General features: G+C 45.3%; 1 protein-coding gene across 4 annotated transcripts in view; it reads left to right on the top strand.

The window, feature by feature from the left end:
* The window catches only part of TNFAIP8 (TNF alpha induced protein 8), a 112,200-nt gene that overhangs the window by 58,418 nt on the left and 33,483 nt on the right, over positions 1-20,299 (top strand). The window contains exon 1 of one of the 4 annotated variants that reach the window (XM_036903238.2): positions 14,285-14,496. The exons of the other annotated variants lie outside the window; for them this stretch is intronic. Within the exon in view, the coding sequence (XP_036759133.1) occupies positions 14,424-14,496 (73 nt within the window). The 5' untranslated portion in view covers positions 14,285-14,423. Of the gene's footprint in view, positions 1-14,284; positions 14,497-20,299 lie in introns of those variants that run through there. 4 annotated transcript variants of the gene reach the window in all.

Below are 20,299 nucleotides of genomic sequence, written 5' to 3'. Positions count from 1 at the left end.
CACCTGTGCTGCGTAGCTTCTGGTAGGACCTGCTGGACCAGCACCAGCCCCTGAGCAGGGAGGGAGGCTCAACTTTATCCTTGTTCATTTACATTATTCAAACTTGTGTTGGAGTCCATGCAGATTCCTGCCAATGTGTTATCTCCCTGCACCCAGCTTGCTGGGGTTTGTCGTGGGCCACTGGGAGAGTCACAGGAATTTCAATATTCCCTCCGCAGAGGGCTGGCTCAGCTTCTTCCTGACAGTCAGACTTCATAAATGAATCATCCGATCCTTTCTCCCCTTCCATAACACTGGTTTCTTCTGAAGGCCCTTGCGATTTGGCTGCTCTCCCCAGTCATGTTACTCAGTTGCTTTTCTCAGAGACCCCGCAGGGCCACCTCATTGTCACATCCATCAGCCCTTGCTTTAGTCTTCCTCTCTTACATGTGTCCTTTGCCCTACGGGCTGTTGTGCATGCTGTTAACTCTACTGCAAACCATTCTTCCTCCTTTTTTCCCTCACCTCTCCTCCCTCAGCTAATTCCTTGACCCTCAAGTTTTAGCTGAGGCACCCGGAAGGCTTCCTGGATGACTCCCTTCCCCAGGTACTTGTCCTGTTGTTACGGGTTGAGTTTATTCTCCTTGGTGCTTGTTCCCACCTCAACGAGAATTGAAAGGTAGAGACGCAGTAGCAAAGCAGAGTGAAAGTTTTATTTGAATACATTCAAGAGAGGAGCAGGCCAGAGTCAAGGCAGACAAAGGCCTCGGTATGTTAGGCGGGATGCTGATATATTGCATTCTGGTTAGAGGTGCCTCTTTGACTGATAAGCTGGGGTTACTTGATTGACAGGTCCCCCCTCTCAGTGAGCATGTCCTTCCCCATGCTGAGGTGTGATCTGGGCAGTTCTTAGTCCCATTAGATTAGGATCTGGTTGGGGAGGAAGTTCTCTCCCTGCAAAGCCTTTGTTGTCTCCACATGGGGACCCCCAACCTGGGCAGAGTTTGGGTGGCTTTTTCTTTGAACTATATCTGGGAGACTTTCTCTCTGAACCTTATCTTCCCTTTTCTGGCTGCCCATGTCTGTCTTTCTGCCTAACACTGTGAGCTTCCATAGTGCCCCATATTTTAATGCTATTGCGCTTATTACTGTATTTGAATTAGTCTCCTCCTCCTCCCGCACTGTACTGTGTAGGCTGTGTGAAGGCAGCTACCATGGTTGTTTCATTTCTACCATTTGTCTTGTGCCTGAACATGATAGATGCTCAATAAATAGTGAAGAATGAAGAATTACATAACTGAAGATGACATCTGAACAGTGGCATCTGCCACTTCCTCTAGAGCAGACAGGGGGCCCCCGGTTTCCCCCATCGCCCTGTGGCTCTCCCTGGGTCCCTTGGGCCTCCAGTTAGAAGATGTCGAGGGATTGTTAGATGCTGTCAGTGCAAAGTGACATCTGACCCCGTGGAAGAAGACAGGCATCAGGAATTCTGCACCATTCACATTTAGCCACTTCACGACCAGGCGGTAACTCTCTGCAACACTTTTGTTGACCAAGTGATGAAACCAATGGAGTGGATGAGTTTTAAAGGGTCTGATCACCAACCGAATGGGAAACACATTGTTCAGGAGAATAGGCAAGTCTGGGTAGTAATGATTTTATGTACGTCATAGAGGAAGAGCTCAAATATCTGATTGGCAGCTGTAGAGAAACATAGACTAAAGAGAGAAAATTACACATATTGTGTAGACAGATATAAAACTGAAGATAGTACAGTACTTTCTGGGCCACTTAAGGAATTTTCAAGACAATTTTAATTATATGCAGTCATTTTACTGATTTTAGTCCCTCCTTATGACTCTACTATATTAAGAGCGTTACATCTGTTCTGTAGATCTATATGTTGGGACAGAGATTTTCGCATCTTCTTGTCTCTTGAAATCGAATAGGAGTTATTGCCTGGGTGTAAAAACAATGAAAAAGGACACCTCTGTTAGGCAGGGTTTCATGAGCAAAAGTAGGTTTGTATTTGTATTACAGAAGAATGTGATTAATAACAATACTCTACTCTGTAAAAAATAAAATAAGGTATGTTCCATGGTTTCTCCTCAGTGGAGAGGAGATATTCTTTGCAATCTACTTTAGAAAATTTTCCATCAAAAACTGTGAGCTTTCTAGAAGCAGCAGTGGTCCTTGGAAAAGCCCTGTCTGTGTGGGAAATTGGCCTCAGAGAAGAGGTTGTCCTGCTCAGTCTGAGAGGTGTGAAGTAGAACTTCTACCCTTCCCCCTTGCCACACCTGTTCTTCCTCTGGCCTTCCCCTTTTCTATTAATGTCTGGCTCACTCCTCCCCCTAGTCAGCCAGGCTCAGGGCCTCCCAGTTAGCTCTGTGGTCTGACCTCTCTTGCTGCTCCACATCCCTCTTCTTTAGGAGCATGTGGCATGTTTGCCTTGAGATAAAAATTATTCGTGCTCCTCTCAGTCAGGGACACCAAAGTGTAGAGAAAAATAGCAAGGAATGAGGTCAGAGGACCCACATTCTAGTCTCAGTTCACATTCAGTCCTAGCTAGCTGGCCTTGGGCCTGCCCCTTAATTTCTCTGCAGGTCTGTAACCTCATCAGAAACAAACAGAGCCAGTAATACCCAAGATTCCTTCTTTACAGGATTGTTAGAGTCAGTAGCACGGCGAGGTACAGAAGTACTTCATGGGCTAGAAAATATCACCTTGCAGAGATGGGGTAGGAGTAGAGAGATGTTCTGCAGTGTGCCTGGCATAATAGCTAGCATGCAGTGGGTGCCTGATAAATTGTACTAATTATTGCCAGCTTAATTTAAATACATAAATTGTTTAGTTCTAAATTTGATTGCTGGTTCAGAATTTGAGACTGTGGGCAAATGGGATACTTTTTCCTTCCCCTGGTCCAGATAAAAGGGTATTTGGGACAACGAGAGGACTACCTTTTCACATCCACAGGTTAATTTCTTCCAGTAAGAAAACAGATGGCAAAATTAATTACACTTTGTGTAACGATGGGTCCCAAAGTGGCTTTGGAAAAGACAACATACTGTAAACACAGTCTCTGAGGGCAGCTCATTCCTGAGACACTTGCTGAGTAGAATGTTTGTCGCCTGAGAGAAGTCCACGCCTGAGTAAAGAGATGTCTAGAATTCCCATCTGGGATTTATTGGTATATTTATATATTCAGGTGGCCCAGTGCTGGATGTTAGTTTTTAACCTAAAGGAAACAGAACTCCCACACTGAGGACGGTGAGGTTGCAGCTCTTTTAATGTGGGCTGCTGCTTCTCGTACCTTGCTGGCCCTGGGAATTCCATCAACTGACATGGAATTTTGTTCAATCCATCTTCCTAATGGTTCCTAGAACAACTGAGGTGGGCTTGCTGGGTGCCTGGGGAGGTTGCCTCTATAAAGATAAGCACAGTCCATTAGTTGAAGCCTAGACTCTACTAGCTTCTACTGGGGATGTTTGCATTTGCTCAGCACTCTTTGTTTATGAGGATGTTAAAAGGAAGTGCGTCCATTCTGTGCATGTTGTAAAACAGAAGGTTTGCAGCTGTCAGAATTATTTTCTTCTTGGCGTTTTATCTGACAGATTTTTTTTTTGTAAGCCTGCTAGATTTATGGGTTGTTATAGATTACCAGCTTCAGTCCTCCAGATGCAGTGCAAATTTTCTTCTCTTGTTTTCTTTGTTTGAAGATAGGAAATATTTATGGATACAGTTCCTTTTAATGTAGTTTTTGGGCAGGGGGAAATTAAGCTTACTCATACATGTCATAATTCAATATTATGAAATAATTAAATGATGATTTTATTAGCTATATAGTGCCTTCAAAGGATCCAACATGTTCTGCTCTCCAGAAAGGAGAAAAAATCCACAAAGTATAATCTCTTGTTTTAAATAGTTTGCAAATCTGCCTCAGAAGACAATGAGCATGAAGATTATGGACTCTATAGTACATGATCACTGGGCTTCAGTAGGCTTTATGGTGGACTTGGGGCCTGAGTGAGACTTTGTGGGGCTGGGGGTGGGGGGTGTAACCTAGAAGCAATATATGCCAGAAGCAGCTGGTCCCACAGTGTGGCTGTACAGTGTGTCATGATTCCTAAGGTTTGTTTCCAGTAACCTCCAGTTACTGGAAAACAAGTGTCAAAGAGTTTCTCAATGACTGGCTTTTCAAATACTGGGGGTGCACATTCATGATTTAGCCACTAGGAGCGCTGTTCACCCTCACTCACCTTGCGGCGGCTTTCTTAGGGAGAGGCCCATGTGCCCTCTGACATCCTGGGCCCAGAGCCTGCTTATCCCTGCTGCCTTCACGGGTGTAAGGCCTGAGCAGCCAGTAGTTGCGGCAGGTATGAATGGCTGTATTTCTAGCCTCGGTGGGTATTTGCATTTTCAACCCATGGTCTCATCAAAGGGAAATCAGCTTAAAATCTGTTAGATAATAACCAGCTAGAAATGCTAGTTTGACTAATAGCTGCAGGATTGGAGCAAAAACAGGCCTAGGTATCTAGGAAACATTTCGATTGTGAGACCTAGTGAGGTTAGAAGTAAGGGCAGATGGAGCAGCATAAGTCAATGATGAACATAGATTTCCAGCCACCATCATGTGAGAAAAATCTTAGCATTATGAAGAAATCAAGATGCTGTGTGGGTGTGTGGCAGGAGGGTCTATCTGTGCCTTCAGATAATGAGGATGAAGCCTCAGGAACCATCCATGCAGACAGGTCCTAAGGGTGGCTAGAAACATGTAGGCTGGAGTAGAGTCCCACTGTTCTTTACACCTGGAGCCCTTGATGTGTCACTACCTTTTTCATGTCATTTCTAGGAAACAAGAAATACCTAACAGTTTCGTTTATTAAGTGCCACAAGGTCCAAATAACTAAATAAGTATTTATGCACTAATAACTTTGTAGCCATGTGGAAAAATAATACACATAAATTGAAATATAAAATACAATGATTTTACTTCATTCTTCACCACCGTTACTTCCCAATGGAATGTGTGCCCCTGCTGGGCCTTGCATGTATCAGTCAGCATCCAGTCAGGAGACAAAACACATGATAATATGAACAGGGAGGCTTAATATAAAAAAAGTATTAACTACCAAAACAGGATGGTGACTCCTCAAAAAATTACAAACAGAATTACCATATGGTCCAACAACTGCACTTCTGGGTATATGCCCAAAAAGCAGAGACTTGAACAGGTATTTGTACACCCGTGTTTATGGCAGTATTACAATTGCCAAAAGATAGAAGCAGCCCAAGTAGTGTCCGTTGATGGATGAAGCAACAAATAAAATGTGGTCTATACATACAATGGGATATCATTCAGCCTTGAAAAGGAAGGAAATTCTGACACATGCCACATGGATGAACCTCAAGGATATTGTGCTAGGTGAAATAAACCAGTCACGAAGAAGATAGGTACTCTGCAATTCCACTTATATGAGGCACCTACAGAGGTCAAATTCAGAGACAGAAAATAGAATGAGGGCCGTCAGGGGCTGCAGAATGGGGGACTTAGTGTTCAATAGGTAGAGTTTCACTTTCGCATGATGAAGAGTTCTGGAAATGGATGGTGGTGACACTTGCACAACAGTGTAACTGTCCTTAATACTACTGAACTGTACACTGAAACATGATGAAAATGGTAAATTTTATGTGATGTGTATTTTACTCCGATTAAAAATAATAATAAAAAAGAGAACAGTTTAAAAAAAGAAATATTAACCTTGATGAGGACTAGCTATTAAGAAGTAAAGAGATTTCTAAAGAATAGAGAAATAGCAGCCACTCTGCCTGGGTTTGGGATATAGCACCAAGCATGAGCTTCCCTTTCTTCCACTCCTGACCTCGTGGGAGAGGGGATGGCTGGCCATGGCTCTTTGGACGGCAGAGAAGCCACTGTGGTGCTCTGCTAGTAGAACTTGCTGAAAATCCACCCTCTAGAATGAGGAGGAAATCTGTCATGGGGAGGTTTCCCGCTGAGGCAGTCTGCTGCAAAACCACCTGAGAGCAATGCCAGCAGAAGCTTCTGGAAGCTGGGTGGTGCTATCCACCCCATCCAGCACAAGCCAGTACTGTGTGGGTGCTGGAGGAGCAATGCACACTTACAGGCATTAGCTGCATAAGCACACCAGAACCAGGAAGGAGATGTTTTTCTTGCTGTGCCATAAGCCAGCTGGCAAATGAAAAAAATATTAAACCCCATCGTTATTTTCTCTCAGCAGGTAATGAAGGGTGAATTTGGAGCTGGAAGGCCTCATATTGATCAGTGGCCACTTCACAACTTTTCAAACCTTGAAATCAGATGGGACCTCACTACCCTAAAGTCCTGCTCCATGTTTTCATTATTTTCCTTTTGTCACAGCAACAGTCAGCAACCTAGCTCTGCAAACAAATGATGTCTTCCAAAGTATTACAACTCTATCTAACGTTACACTGTACACTAGCTTGAACTAGTAGTTCGTGCAGTGTCGAGAGATGTTCAATAATGCTGTGTTTGCCTCAAAAATTTGAAATATCCTGTGACACCCCTCTGAGTTTGCTGTAATGCACCTAGTTCCATGGCACACAGTTTGGAGACTGCAGGGCTAAAACCCTGAGTGTCTTTGAGCAATTCTGACCACACCTCTCTAACATATGAGAAGCTAAGGTGCCAGTTTGGTTAAGAGCACAGAAGAGTTATGTGTGAAGTAAAAATTGTGTGGGGTCAATATTATTTTTGAAAACCTCTTAGGAAGTTACCAGGTTGGAGAAGAACATACTGTCTTCCAGTAAGTAGATGACTTCCTGTGTGTTTCCTCTGGCACTGAAACAGGTCACTGTTTCTTGGGGACCAGATAAAAAAGTTGACTTGTCTGTAGAGGTGCTTTGTCATGAAACAATACATAACCTTAAATGCAACATTCATCATCAGGGTGTGAGGTGCTCAAGGGGTGAGAGGCAATGCAGAAACAGAGTCAGGGAGGGACCAGGAAATTTCCAGCTCCATCTCATGCTTTCTCTGCAGCGTAAAATCATTCAATGGAATGGTGGCTGATGCACCATTTAAATTATTTTTCTCTCTCTTTCTGTTTGTTTGGGGCACATTGTACATAGTTGAAATTGGGAAAGTTAAATGGCATATGATCAGACTTTGCTGAATTCAGTAGTAAAAATTCTGTTGAAATTTCAGATTTTAAAAGTTAGGATTTTTAGCTTTCTTCTGTTTCTACTAGGAAATGTATGGACATAGGAAGACCTTTTCCAGGAGGCAGGCACACTGTTCATATTAGCAGTTTCTCAGAAAATGCATTCATTTGGATGATGTCTACAACTTTATGAACCGTAATGATTGCGTATTTCTATAGTTCTTCTTTAAGGAGAAACTGAAAACCCTAAGGGTTGTAACCTGACCTCTTCAAATGGAAAATCTGATCTGTGCCTTGCAGTGCTAGGAGCAGAACAGCTCCCACTTTCCCCCTGAAGCCCTGTGGGGGTAGGTTCTGCTTTGGTTCACAGTTTCACCACCTGCTGAGTTTGCCTGTTGCATTTCAGCCTTGACTTTCACCTGGCAGGCCTGTCCAGCCCTGAAGCTTCACCTCCCAGCCTCTTCCGTCTCTCAGACGGTGACTAGTTGGCGCAAGTGTTACCTCAATAGAGATTCTACCCATGTAGAAACTAACATAAAAAATCAAATTTTGAGAACTTGGAGTGGATTGGACTTTCAAACGGATCTCAGGGCAGGGGTCTGTGGTCCAAAGTCCACATCTGGAGCACTACTTTTGTTCTCTTGTGGATTTCAAATTTTATTCAGAAACCCGAATAAAGCTCTTAACTGCTCAGATGCAGTCACATAGGGTCCGTTACCAAATCTGCGCTGGCATCAGCTTCTATCTCAGATGAGGACGCAGAAGAGAAAAGAGATTGTCGCTGCCGCCACCTCACCCAGAGCTACTTGCTTCTGAATTCTTTGCAACAATCAACAACAGATGTGTGGCTGGCGCTGGAGACTTCATAACGGCTGCTCATTGCATTCAGCTGCAGTCCGCTAGCCAGTTTGGGTCTCCACGAGGTTGTTGGAAAAGACAGTTCAGTTAGAAATATGTGTTTGTCTTACAAAGAAATGATTTCCTTGCTGTAAGGAGTAAAGGCAGGGGTTTGAGTGGAAATATTTGGACAATCACTGCCCTTCACCTTGAATTCCAGTTCATTATAAAGAGGAACTCTCTAATGATGATTCCTTCAAAGGAGTGCGTCTGTGTGAATAGAGGTCACCAGGGAGATTTGGGATGAATGCTTGTTGCCCAAGATGTGTGTAGGAGATTACTTCACTGGCCAGATAGAGCCTCAGAGTAAACCATCCCTGAGGTAGCTTCCAAGCCTGAGTTTCTGTGACTATGAATGTTGATCGCTTTTTCCTCCTGCTACTCTTCCGAAGGAAAGCCAGGGATTCATAGGTCAGATGTGACACTGCCTTCCCGCCCAGTCTCAGCCCAGCCTCTTCTTCCTGGTGAATCCCTGCTGTAACCGCTGTCATGTTATCCCCATTAACCTGGGCTCAGGAAGGAAGTTCAGACCTTTTATTTTGACTTTCTGTCAGACACATTAAATCACCCCACCTATCTGGAATATCTGTAGGGTCAGCATTTAGGGCTTCTAAATACATGTTCCACAACCTTAAACAATCTGTCCTTCACAGAAGTACTTGGAAACGTGATGAGGAGGGACTTCATAATTGTGGGTGTTTTGTCACATTCTTGACTCATCTCATTGTTGTTACCACCCTGTTAAACAGTGGCATTAGCCCCATTTTGCAGATGCACAAACAAGCTGAGAGAGAGTAAATGCCTTGCCCATTTTTAGAAAAAAAGTGAGAGAAGCATGAAGAGGAACACCCCCCCACCAAGGCCCATGAGGCAGTGCTGCTGGGTTTGCAGGAACCAGGCGCAGGTCCCCCACACTGAGTGCACTGAGCCTGCCGCTCTCCTGCCTGCCCTTGGCAGCCTCATATCTGAGGAGGTTCAGTTAGGGTACTGACTGAACTTTTAATTAAAAAAATACAAAAAGATTTCTAGTTTCATGTAGCTAAATAAATAGAAACTATCCAGCTTATAGTTTATTTAAAGCATTAATATCAAGAATGGCACAACTTTATTTGAAGCTGTGATCTAAGCCTTCAAACAGCAATTTGAGCAACCTGTGCTAGACTCATGGCCAGTCAGACTATTTGGGAGTCTCCCATGTAGCAATCTCTGAGTTATTCTTCTGCAAAACAAAGGATGTGACTTTTACACGAGTTTAATAGGGTGAGAAAGTCTGGATATAGGAGACAGGAGGCCTAGACTAAATTTACTGCAGTCTAAAGAACATTATTACAGGTGACCCTTGAACAGCACAGGTTTAAACTGCACGGATCCACTTAATGCATGGACCTTTTTCAGTAAATACATTGGAAAATTTTTTTGAAGTTGGTGACAATTTGAAAAAAGATTTTTTCTCTAGCTTACTTGATGTAAGAATTCGGTATATAATACATAGAACATACAAAATATGTGTTAAGTGACTATTTCTGTTAATGATAAGGCTTCTGGCCAACAGTAGGCTATTGGCAGTTAAGTTTTGGGGGAGTCAAAACTTATACTCAAATTTTCAACTGCATGGGAGGTTGGTGCTCCTAAACCCCCCCCCAGCCTCCAACACCCACCCACCCCCAGCCTCCCCCACCTCTCCCTCCCACCATCCCACGTTGTACAAGGGTCATCTGTACTTAGATTTGTGATCTTGGGCAAATCATATACCACCCTTCCTTTAATTACATGCCTGTAAAATGTATATGATGACCCAAGGGAGCCTATTAGGAAGTCTGAATAAACCCTATGTAAGTACCAGGCATCCTTACTAAGTATTATAAAAGAGAGACCATGGGTCATAAATTTTTCAGACACTATTTTCAGACCTGATTTTGAGTGTGTGTGTGTGTGTGTGTGTGTGTGTGTGTGTTTAATCATGCGCTAAAAGCTTTTTAGCAAAGAAGATGTGTTAGGAGAAAATAAAAGCAACCAATGAAAGCTGGGGAACAGTTGTAGCCCAGATGTATCCTTGTCTCTTGGGGCTCACCTCAGAAGGCAGCCCTTCCTTGGCTCACATCAGAATTACCCACTCACATGGGCATCAGTGAGCATGTAGGACTTGGTGAACGCAGGGGAGGCTGAGGAGAGAGCTCACCTATCACAAACTTCAAACTCCCAGGCAGGGCCCTGGGAGGCTTCCTTCTCCCTCAGCCATGGCCTCACCCAGCCTTACCCTTTTCCCTTGATTAACAGCATCCTCCCCTTCAAAGTCCCCACTCTCATCCCAATCCCAGCTATGCCAAAGCATAAGGTCATGCAAGCATAGAGTTTGGCTTCCTGAGAAAGTACATAAGTGAACCCCACTGTCGTTTGAGCGGCCCCTTCTTCATTTCTGGTAAATAAAATTTTTGTATGACCAAAGTGCAAGAATCTTTGGGCCAGGGAGGGGTTGTAAAGAGACACCTGTATCTCCCCACCTCTCTTTTGGAAGGCAAAATGCAGAGTGTCTGAGAGGAGGTTAAGAAGGATGCAAAGCCCACAGCCCCAAGCAGGAGAGACCAGGAACATGGATCTTTCCTGTGTGATAGGAGAGAGATCGAAAGCCAGCTTTATATATAGATCATGGAAGACTTCAAAGACTTTCAAGGCTATAGACATAAATAATGCAAGAACAGTTGAGGAATGCCTCCAAGTCAAAAGAAGAAAGACACTTTTTTCACTAAGTAAACAACTTTTTTTTCCCCTTAAATATACAGATTCAGCCTTCTTGTCAGCAGGGTAGAAATAAAAATATTGATAAAATGGCTGTTCTCGTGACCTAGAAGCTGTAGGTATATAGTTGATTTACAGGGATGCTTCTTATTTTCCCCTGTAGAGAACTTAACAACAGTCCTGAATGTGAGCAGGGAGTGCAACACCTCCTAACAGACTCCACCTTCCCTTCCCAGGAATGCTGGTCTTCTCAGTTGTGTAGGCCTGAAAACTTGCTGACCTCCCTGTTCTTCACAGATATCTGGGCCCCTGTAAATAAAAGGCCTAAAATAAAAAGCTGTAAATAGAAAGCCTAGGCTTTTTTTTTTTAAGCTTTTTTGAGGTTTTATTTAAGGGGAGATTTTTCTGCTGCTGTATGATAAAGTTCAGTTAAGAGGTGGTGTTAATAAACCTTCTTTAGAATCAGGGTCACTTGGAAGGTTGAGTTCTCTAGGTCTGTGCTCAAACTTCCCAAAATTACTAAACCAGTGAGCTCCAGTTGAGCAGGGCCCCTTTACATGTGACCTGTGGAAATATTTGATAATACCTGAATGAGTGTAAAAACCATAGGAGTTTTAGCTAACATTTTAACTCTCCCATCTTGACCCAGAAAGTGGGAGATTCATTATTAGACATACATAGGAGTTCAACATAGTATTTAAATGCAGTTTGGTATATACAGAAAATGAGAAGGGTTGCTAAGTTAGCTGTTATTTTGTATCAGGTGGTCTATAATTGATTGTTGCCTTGACTTCCAAGGATATTTCCAGACTAAAGAATGATGGACGGTTTCTGAAACATCAAGGAGTGAACAGGTTCCATCTAACAAACCTTGTGATGTACTGGGGCATTATTCACTGGGGTGGAAAGTAAATAACCCCCTTTTGAATCAAAAGCAGAGTAAAATAAAGGTGAAGTAACTGACATAGTTTCTCTCTGGAAGTGGCAGAAGACCAGGGAAACCCCACAGAATAAGCTTCCCTTGGCACCATTTTGCAGATGGGGGCCCGGGGCAGATGGCTCTGACTGTGGGGCATCCTTATCCACATACAGGCTTTTAAAATAAGCTGAGCAATCCCTGCTCTTGAGCTAGATCAGGACATTCACCTCCAAGGTGACTGCTGGCTTGCATTTAAATACAAAAGAAATTTCTGTCCAGGTTTCCTGAGGGTCATGTTGAATGTTCAAAGATGAACCAAGCTGCTAAAATGACTCTAAATTGAATTACAAGGTTGATGTGGCAGCCCGCAAACTGTTCATTCAGCAGTTCTTGGCTAACAGGAGCAGGGCTGAAGTCCTTCTGGTGAACCCAATGTAAAAAGAAGGAGAACATTAAGGACATGTATGTTCACACACCTTATGTGGTTTGTACATAATTGATTTGCAAAAGAACATTTAGTGAACAATTCTTATGTGGGCATTTTCTGAAAGAAGACAGTGAAAGTGAGTCCTGCCCATAGGGGATATGGCCTGGAATTTGAGTTGTCTGGATTTGCATAATCATCACCTTGAAAAGGTGTTGCCTCTTAGTCCAATTATAGATGAACGGGAGCTATCTTTTCTGTGTAGCACACAGCCATGGTGAGATCCCGCTGAGCCACTGGTGGACATCTGTGGACCTCTGGGCTGTCGTGATGGAGGACAAGGACAGATGGTGGTGTGGGGGTTGGGGGGGAGAGTGGGGACTCCCAGAATGATTCCTTGGGCAGGACAGGAAAGGTCACTTCTGACTGGTGAGGGAGCATTTCTTTGGGTTCAGAATGATGCTGTTTCCTCCGTAAGTTTGAGGCTACTGAGTGGAGGGACACATCTTACAGCTCCTGACCTAGGATGTGTGGCAGAAGGGGCCACGCTGCTAACTTCAACTTTCAGAGGGGTACAGCTTGTTACCTTTTGGTGGTGAGGTCAGTTTCCAGAAGGCTCCACAACACTGATATTTTCCAGATGTTTCTCCTCTTCTCTCCTCCTGACTGGCTGTCTTTGTCTCATCATCCTGGCCTTTCAGTGAAACTGAGATAAAATTCTGCCTACTGTCTTAGGCACGTTAGAATCACTCAGCAGTAGGAAGTGATTTAATACCTAGGTTTTATATTAATATTTATAATAGCCATGCTGCTTGTGAATAAATGCTTTTTTTGTGCTCAAACCCAATATTGAAATAAAAAAACCCAGTGTCACAATAGTTTTAATAACCTGTGGTAGTACTTTATGGTTTTCAAATCACATTTAGCTTTTATTATCTTATTTAATACCAAACATAAATGTGTGAAGTAAATATGATTTTTATTCTCATTTTACAGATGAGGAAAAGGAGGCCCAGAGGTTAATTTGCCCGAGGTCATAAAAATTATAAATTTTAATTCAGACTCTTTAAATCCTTACCTTCCCTTTCAATAAATTTAGCCTAGTGCCTCCAGTTTTGTACCCATAAAAAAATGTGAAATGAGGAAAACGAAAGCAGCTGGAAAATCCATTTATTGCAAGAACTTAAGTTTTCTCACAATTTTCTAATCGATCTTTCTGGTGTGTTATTTGGGGACCTCTTGACATAGACTGGTAATTAAATGAGTGCTCTGTAAAACACCTCCATGAGACAGGAGTAACAGCATCAGCTCTTGTCCCCTCCTCTAAGGGAAAATCAAGGCGACGCAAAAGCTAAGAAGCCTTCTGATCACTTGTGACAAGCCTTCCAGTCACTTGTGGAAGCCTGTGGCAGAATTGAGGTAGGCTCTCCAGCCTTTCCAGCACCTTCTTCTGTCAGGATTTCAACCGCATCCCCCACCCTTTGGCATTTTGAAGGAATTTATCCCTGGTCTTCGCGGGTTGCGCGGGGAGGGCCCGGCGCTCTCCACTGAGGTCGGCCCTTTGGGGGAAGTGAGCAGTCGCGCACCCGCGTGGGATTTGACTGAGTGCTCGCCCGGCTTCTTCTGAATGAATAAGCTTGCTGTGTTTCCCGTGCGAAGGTGAGGGATGGAGGCTCTCCCCACCTTCCTCAAAAGACCCCGCTCTTGGGCTTGTGCAGAGAGGGTCCTTCCAACCACGTGATCAACACCCACGTTACTTTTCTGCAAAAATGAGCAAAACAGAGCAGCTTTAAACAACTCACTCCGGGGCATAGAAGACCCCAAAACAACGAATGTTAAATGGGCGTCGAAAAATGTCACCCAAAGATGCAGAAGCGTGGTCTTACTGCGTCTGCACGTTCCATTTGTGTGTAGCTGCAGCGCGCGCGGGGGTGAGCCTGCTCCTTTCCGGCACACGTACTTCACGGCGCAGCACGTCCAGGCTGCGGTTGCCGAGGGCACCGCGCGCCTGCCCCTCGGGCAGTGGGGCCGCAGCGGGCCCCCGCCCCACCTGCGTGCGCCCGGCCGCCGCCGCGCCTGGTCGCCTCCGCCCTGCGACGGGCCGGGGCGCGCTGCCCGGGGGCGGACTCCCGCCGCGCAGCTGAGACGCGATTCGTCACTCTGGAAGAACTTTCCCCTGAAAATCCCTGCGCTAGAACCAGCCTCCCGCCCCGGGGAGGTTTTGATTTTAGTGGCTTTCCTTCCTTTTATTTTCCGTCGGCGTGAGCGGCTTGTGGCTGCGCGGCGGACTTGCAGCTCGCCCGAGTGCATGTCAGCGGCGGTCGCCCCTGCAGCCGGCTCCCCTCTCACCATGCACTCCGAGGCAGAAGAATCCCGGGAAGGTAGGCTTCTGACTTTTCGGGGTTCGGCCGAGTTCTGCGGAGGAATGTGGAGGGAGGGCGTAGTAGGGGAGCAGATGAGTTTTAAGTGAGCTGGGGTGCTTTGTCCGCTTTCCGTGCGCCTTCGCAGCTCAGCTGGAGCAGAGTTTGCCGAGCCCTGTACCCTTCTCACCCGGCCGCCCCGCACAGGGGAGGCGAGGGACAGTGGGACCTTGCCCGGCTAGCCCACCAAATGCTGCTCTGTAGATTTCTGTGGAAACGAAACCGCCCCCGTAGTGCCTCCAAGAATGCAAAATGTGCTTGGGAAAAGCACTGCCTGCCTGTATCAGGACAGCCGAGAGCCCTGTCCCCTGAAAGAGCCCTAAGAGTTGAGGGTCCCTTGAAAAGGGTTTCAGAAATTGGAAACGCCTGGGTTTCCGGCTAAAAGGGGAAGCTGGGTGAGGAGGAGAAACGAAAGATCTTTATTTGGGGAGTAGGTTGTTTGGTTTGTGATTTTTTTTCCCTTGCTGGCATTTCAGCAGCGAATTCATTTTCTTGGGGGCTTAGGGGGGCTGAGAGAGATGTGGGCGGCCTCGTGCAGCTTGAAACTGAGAAGAGTTTGTTCCTAACTTTGTCAAAGCAAAGGGTTTCATTCAGTCCTAACAGAGAACGGGTGACAAGGCTGGAAAGGCTCCAACCAAAACACAATTATACGCTGGTGTTAGTTCGCGAAGTTTATTTGTGTATGAGTGTTTGTATGCTTTGTTTCCTGAAACTTCGTGTATACAAAAGTCCTCTTGTCAGTGGGGGTGGGAGTGGGGAGAGTTGGGGAAAATCGGAGAGTAAGAGAGGAGACTGTTCAAGATTGTGAAATTACTTTTCAAGTAGCCTCTTGGGAAACTGGTAAATTTCAAGTCAATCACTGCGGCCGCTGGGAGCTGGGAGCCCAGGAGCAGAGGCGCCCCATCTTTTCTCCATTTGGTAGACACAGTTAGGGAGATCCCTTGAAACTTGCCCTCTTTTACTAAGACTCCCCTTCCCAGTAAAGCTCTGTGTTTCATAATATAGTCTCTGTGGGCTGTTGTTTACCTTATTATGCTGTGTGAGGGAAGCAGTCAATAAAAAAAGAGGCTTGTTTAATAGAAATACAGGCTGGTGTGAGTGAAAAATGACAGCCAGGAGCATTGTTTTTGGCTTTATGTGGAGCTTGGGGGACTAATGTTTCCTTGCTGTGGCCTCAGTCCTGATGGTGCTGTGAGCTGGTGGGTGCTTTTCTTTTCTGTCTTATAACAGCAGTTTATAGTAAGTCAAAAGTAGTCCAAGGCAAATAGGAAATGATTGGCTGAGAGAATCCAGTGGTGAACTTTATGTGGATTACAAGTAACATTTACCTTGGTATTTTCTCCTAGGTGTGTTTTTTCTTTTGGGGATAAAGAGGGAATGGGGGAGAAAGTGGAAAAACAATATCCCCAAATAGATAATACACATTCTGCCCTCCTGCTCAGCTCCTCAGTTGTAAGCCTGGGACTTGAGTATGATGCGTCCCTTAATGGTTCCCTCCCTACTTGGTCTTCGCCTTACCTCCCCTTGCTTTTCATTTACCATCTACAGTGCTTGAGCAGATTCTCTGGTTTCTGCGCTTTTTACAGAAAACTGAGAGTATTTCTTTAACATCAGGGGCTACAGGTTTAAATTCATGGCAATTAGGGTAGAATATGGAATAACTCTGAAGGAGATTGTTCAAATACACTATTAATGGAATCTTTGTAGCTTCTGCTAGGAAATAAAGGATGAGTGTGTCTGCGCACGCGTGCCTGCTGGGCAGTTCTTGCAAGGCTGGGTATTTATTAGCTGTGATCTAAAATCCTGTTTGCCTACCACCCACCACTCAGTTGTCTACAAAAGGTGCTGCTCTGTGTTATCTTACTTCTCTACCTTTACTAATCCTTTCCCCTCCTGATAGACATTGTTATTACCACCACTCTTCACAATGTCTGCGTTGCAAGAAAATTGTCTTCCGATGCTTTGTGCCTGATTTGCTGTAAAGGGAGATACTTGTAAGTCGTTTTTCTGAACCACAGTGAGAAACTAGAATATTTTCTTTGGGGCTGAATCTGAAAAAAAGTATCAAGTTGGATCAGAAGTCCCTAGAGGCTGACATATTTGGGTTTGTGAGTGATGTAGAAGCAAATGACTGGGGATATTGTTAAGCTGTCATAGCTTAGAAGGAACTTGACTCTGGGCCAGGAGTGCTGAACCTCCATCCTCGGTCTGTAGCCACCTCCCAAAGAATTGATTTAGTTCTGCCTCCTTACAACTGAATAGGTGATTGTGCTTGGGTATGAAACAGAGAAAAATAACCCAGGCCTCTTATTAAAAGCTGCATGAATTTAAGATACCCAGGCATAAATAAATGGGAAAGCAAGAGAATGAAGGAAGAAATCCACTTTATTAAAAGGTGGGGGACCGCTGCAAGGGGTCTACCAACACTGTGCAGAGGATGGGAGCCTCCAGAGGAGATTGGCTGATGACCATGGTTTTGACAATTAGTTGCTTCCTGTTGAGTGAATTACTTAATTATGAAAGAGGAGAAAATGGGTGGCAGTTAAGATCTCTGAGGACCTTGCTAATGCTGAGCATCAGAGGGTCCAAGGCTGCTATGTCCTGGTCACTGGAGCTCAGGTACCAGAACGTGAGAAAGGCACGTCAAAGAGGCTGCTCTGTGAGGCTTGGGGAAAAAAAGAGTTGAGCTGAGAATGAGCATGCGTGGCTCCTCCTGCACTGCCCATACGGCATTTCCCTCCACCACCTCGCCCAGGTCTCTCTTGCCTCACCAGGCCTGCTACCTCACAAAGAAAAAACATCAGCTATTAGACAACTCCCTGGACTTCCTACTCCCAGACTGACAGACTCATCTTCACCCACACCCACCCTCCCAGGGTCTGTGGAGCAGGTGTCCTGCCTGCTAAGGAGGGCCCCTCCTTGCACCTGGGGCTCCTCACCGCACCTCCTCAGTCGGCCTAGTGTCTTTCCTCGCTCCTTCCCGTCTGCGTAGAGACCTGCTCAAGCTCCCCACCTCAGCGTGTTGGCACTTGCTGGACTTGCTGCCCAAAATGTCCTTCTCCTCACCTGACCCCCTTTCCCTGATCAGCTCCTTGGAGAGGCCTTTTCAGAACCTCCAAGCTAAATGAGGATCCCATATCGCCTTCTCTCAGAGCACCTTCTTTTCCTCGCTGGCACATGGATTAGCACCTCCCCTCTAGACCACAAGCTCTTGAGGGCAAGACCATGTCTGTTGTATCCACAGTTTTTCTCTTAAGACCTATGCAGCAAGAGGTCATCATTAAATATTTATAAAATGAATGAATGATCTACATTCTTTAAAGGTAGCCTGCAACATTTTGTCCAATTTATCTCTTCTTTAAAATGAACCTGGCTTTTCTTTTTTTTAACTCTTGCATAGTTCCTAACTTCTCACTCTTTTGTCAGCATTCATCTCACTGAAGCCCGTCTTTTTTTCCACCACTTCAGTGAAATCACCAAAGTCACATAACTTCCCAGGTGCTGCAGTTACCAGGGACCCAGCATTCATATTTTTGTCCTGATCTCACTTGGCCTTCTCTTTTTGCAGCATTTGGCCCTAGGAGTCCAGTGTCCCTGCAATCCTCAACTTCTTTCTTGGTTCGTAGGACACTATGCTCTCCTGATTTCCCTTCATTTTTATAGCTATTTCTGATCCCCTAGACCTCCAGCCTGGGCTCCTCTGAGAGCCATCTGTACAGCCAGCTGCCTGGTAAGCTCCATGAATGTCATGTAGGTCATGAATGTCAAATCCAACAAGTCTAAACTGAGCCCATCATTTCTTACTCTTCACGTACTCATCCTCCCTTTATATTTTCACTGAGTATCGTTGCTCTATTTTTGGCTTCCAAACTACAAATGTGCAAGTTGTCCTTGACCCTGTCCCCTGTTTTGGTTCAAGCCCTCAGCATTTGTATCCTGATGATTATTACCTCTTGCCATCAGGGTTCATGCAAGAAATAGAAATTGATTCCTGCCATCATATGCTGAAGAATTTATTGGACATATACTGGATAGTTCACATATCCACAAAAAGGCAGGAGGAGTAGCCTCTGAAATGCATCAAGAAGTGCAGCCAGGGATGTCCCCAGAGCTGCCTGAGGACCTCAGCACGGCTTTCCCCTCCTCGGGATTTTTCAGTTCTGCCACTGCTGGGACTGCAGATGTGGCTGACTATTTGGTCATCCTTGACATTCAGAACTCCCAGAAATAAGCCTTCTGATTCATCAGTGCTACCCTGTGGACCTGCCCCTGGCTGCCCGTGGGAGGGATCTTCCGGTTCCAGCTTTGGTAGTGGGAGGGAGCTCAGGGTTTGACTCCTGCCACCCCCTGCAAAACGAGGGCTTCTCCAGGAATAGGAAGGGAGCTCTGGCAGGGTCCCCAAACAGCAGCAAATCTCCACACTGCTGAACAGGGCCGTCCAATGCCGGTGTTGCCCTGATTATTTACTTCTCATGTCAGCAATTCCTCCTTCCTTTGTTGGGGTGACCTCTCTCCACGTGGGTACTGCCTCCAAGCAGACCCAGTTTGGCGTACATGCTCTTTCAGGGTATCCACCAGACACCTTGTTCTTCCCTCAGAGATGCCATGTTTCCCTGCATCATGGGATTATTTTTCTTTTTCTTTACCGCCACTTAATTATGGCCTTTTTGATAGAAAGAGCTATACCTTTTTTTAATATATAGCCCTGTTCCCTGACCTAGGGCGTTCCCTATAAGAGGGCCTAATAAAGCATTATCAAATTAATTAATCAATTTAAATGAGATTACCTGACATGACGAAACCTTTTAGAGCATGCTTAGAAGTTGGCCAGCCTCACTTTATGGCAATAGTGCCTTTAAACCCAGAGGCCAAACCTTTTCAGCTTTTCCTAAATTCTCCAGCAGAGTACTCTTAATGACAGAGGGAAGACGAGCATGTGTCTTTGATCATTGGAATCAGGGCCCACAGTGGCTTGCCAGCACCCCAAACTGCCTTGAAGACTGCAGAAACAGTTTTGAAAGTAAAATGTATTGAGCTCCTCTGTGTGTAAGATGCAGTGCTGAGCTTCTGATTATGTGTATTATCTCATTTAATACTTGTATAATAACCCTTTGTGTTCATTCCACATAACCATTAAGAAAGCTGAAGTTCTGAAAGATTAAAAACTGTGCCTAAAACCTTATAGCTGGAAAAGGTGACATAAGGGTTTAAGTGGAGGCTGACTAACCATAGGGCCTGTGCTTTCAACCCTGACGTGGTACTTTCAGGAATGTCCAAAAGCTGCCCTCCCCTGTCCTCAAGTAAGCTTGGCTCTCAGGCGGCTGCTGTCTGTGGTCCTGTGTTGGCTTGTGCCCCAGCTGGGGAAGCTAGGAGTGGAGAGACAGGTGTCTTAGAGGGGACAGGGAAGAGTCCCAGGCCCTGCATCTTTCTCAGCCATTCAGGGACCCCTGTGGAAGTCCTGAGTGCTTCCTTCACCCGCTGATGCCGGAGACGGAGGAGCCCACAGGACTGAGTAGGAGGTGCCTGGAGCCCCCCTGCAGTGAGAGGGACCCAAATACCTGTGGGACAAGAGAGGGACCTCACTTCCTGGGCTGGTGGCCAGCTTGAGAACAAAGAATGTGAACTTCCCTGGTCACCAATGTGAAACAAGCTTCAGTTATGTGTGTGTTGTTACCACCATGGGTGACTGCAGCATCCACTGAGTTTCATGTTTCTTCAAATTCTGCAGGGTGTGTATACGCAAATGAGTGATTCTCAGCACAGT

This window comes from Manis pentadactyla, chromosome 13 (genome assembly GCF_030020395.1).
Source record: "Manis pentadactyla isolate mManPen7 chromosome 13, mManPen7.hap1, whole genome shotgun sequence".
Taxonomy (NCBI): domain Eukaryota; kingdom Metazoa; phylum Chordata; class Mammalia; order Pholidota; family Manidae; genus Manis; species Manis pentadactyla.
The sequence above is the reverse complement of the archived record's forward strand: the minus strand, read 5'-3'. Positions and strand labels throughout refer to the sequence as shown.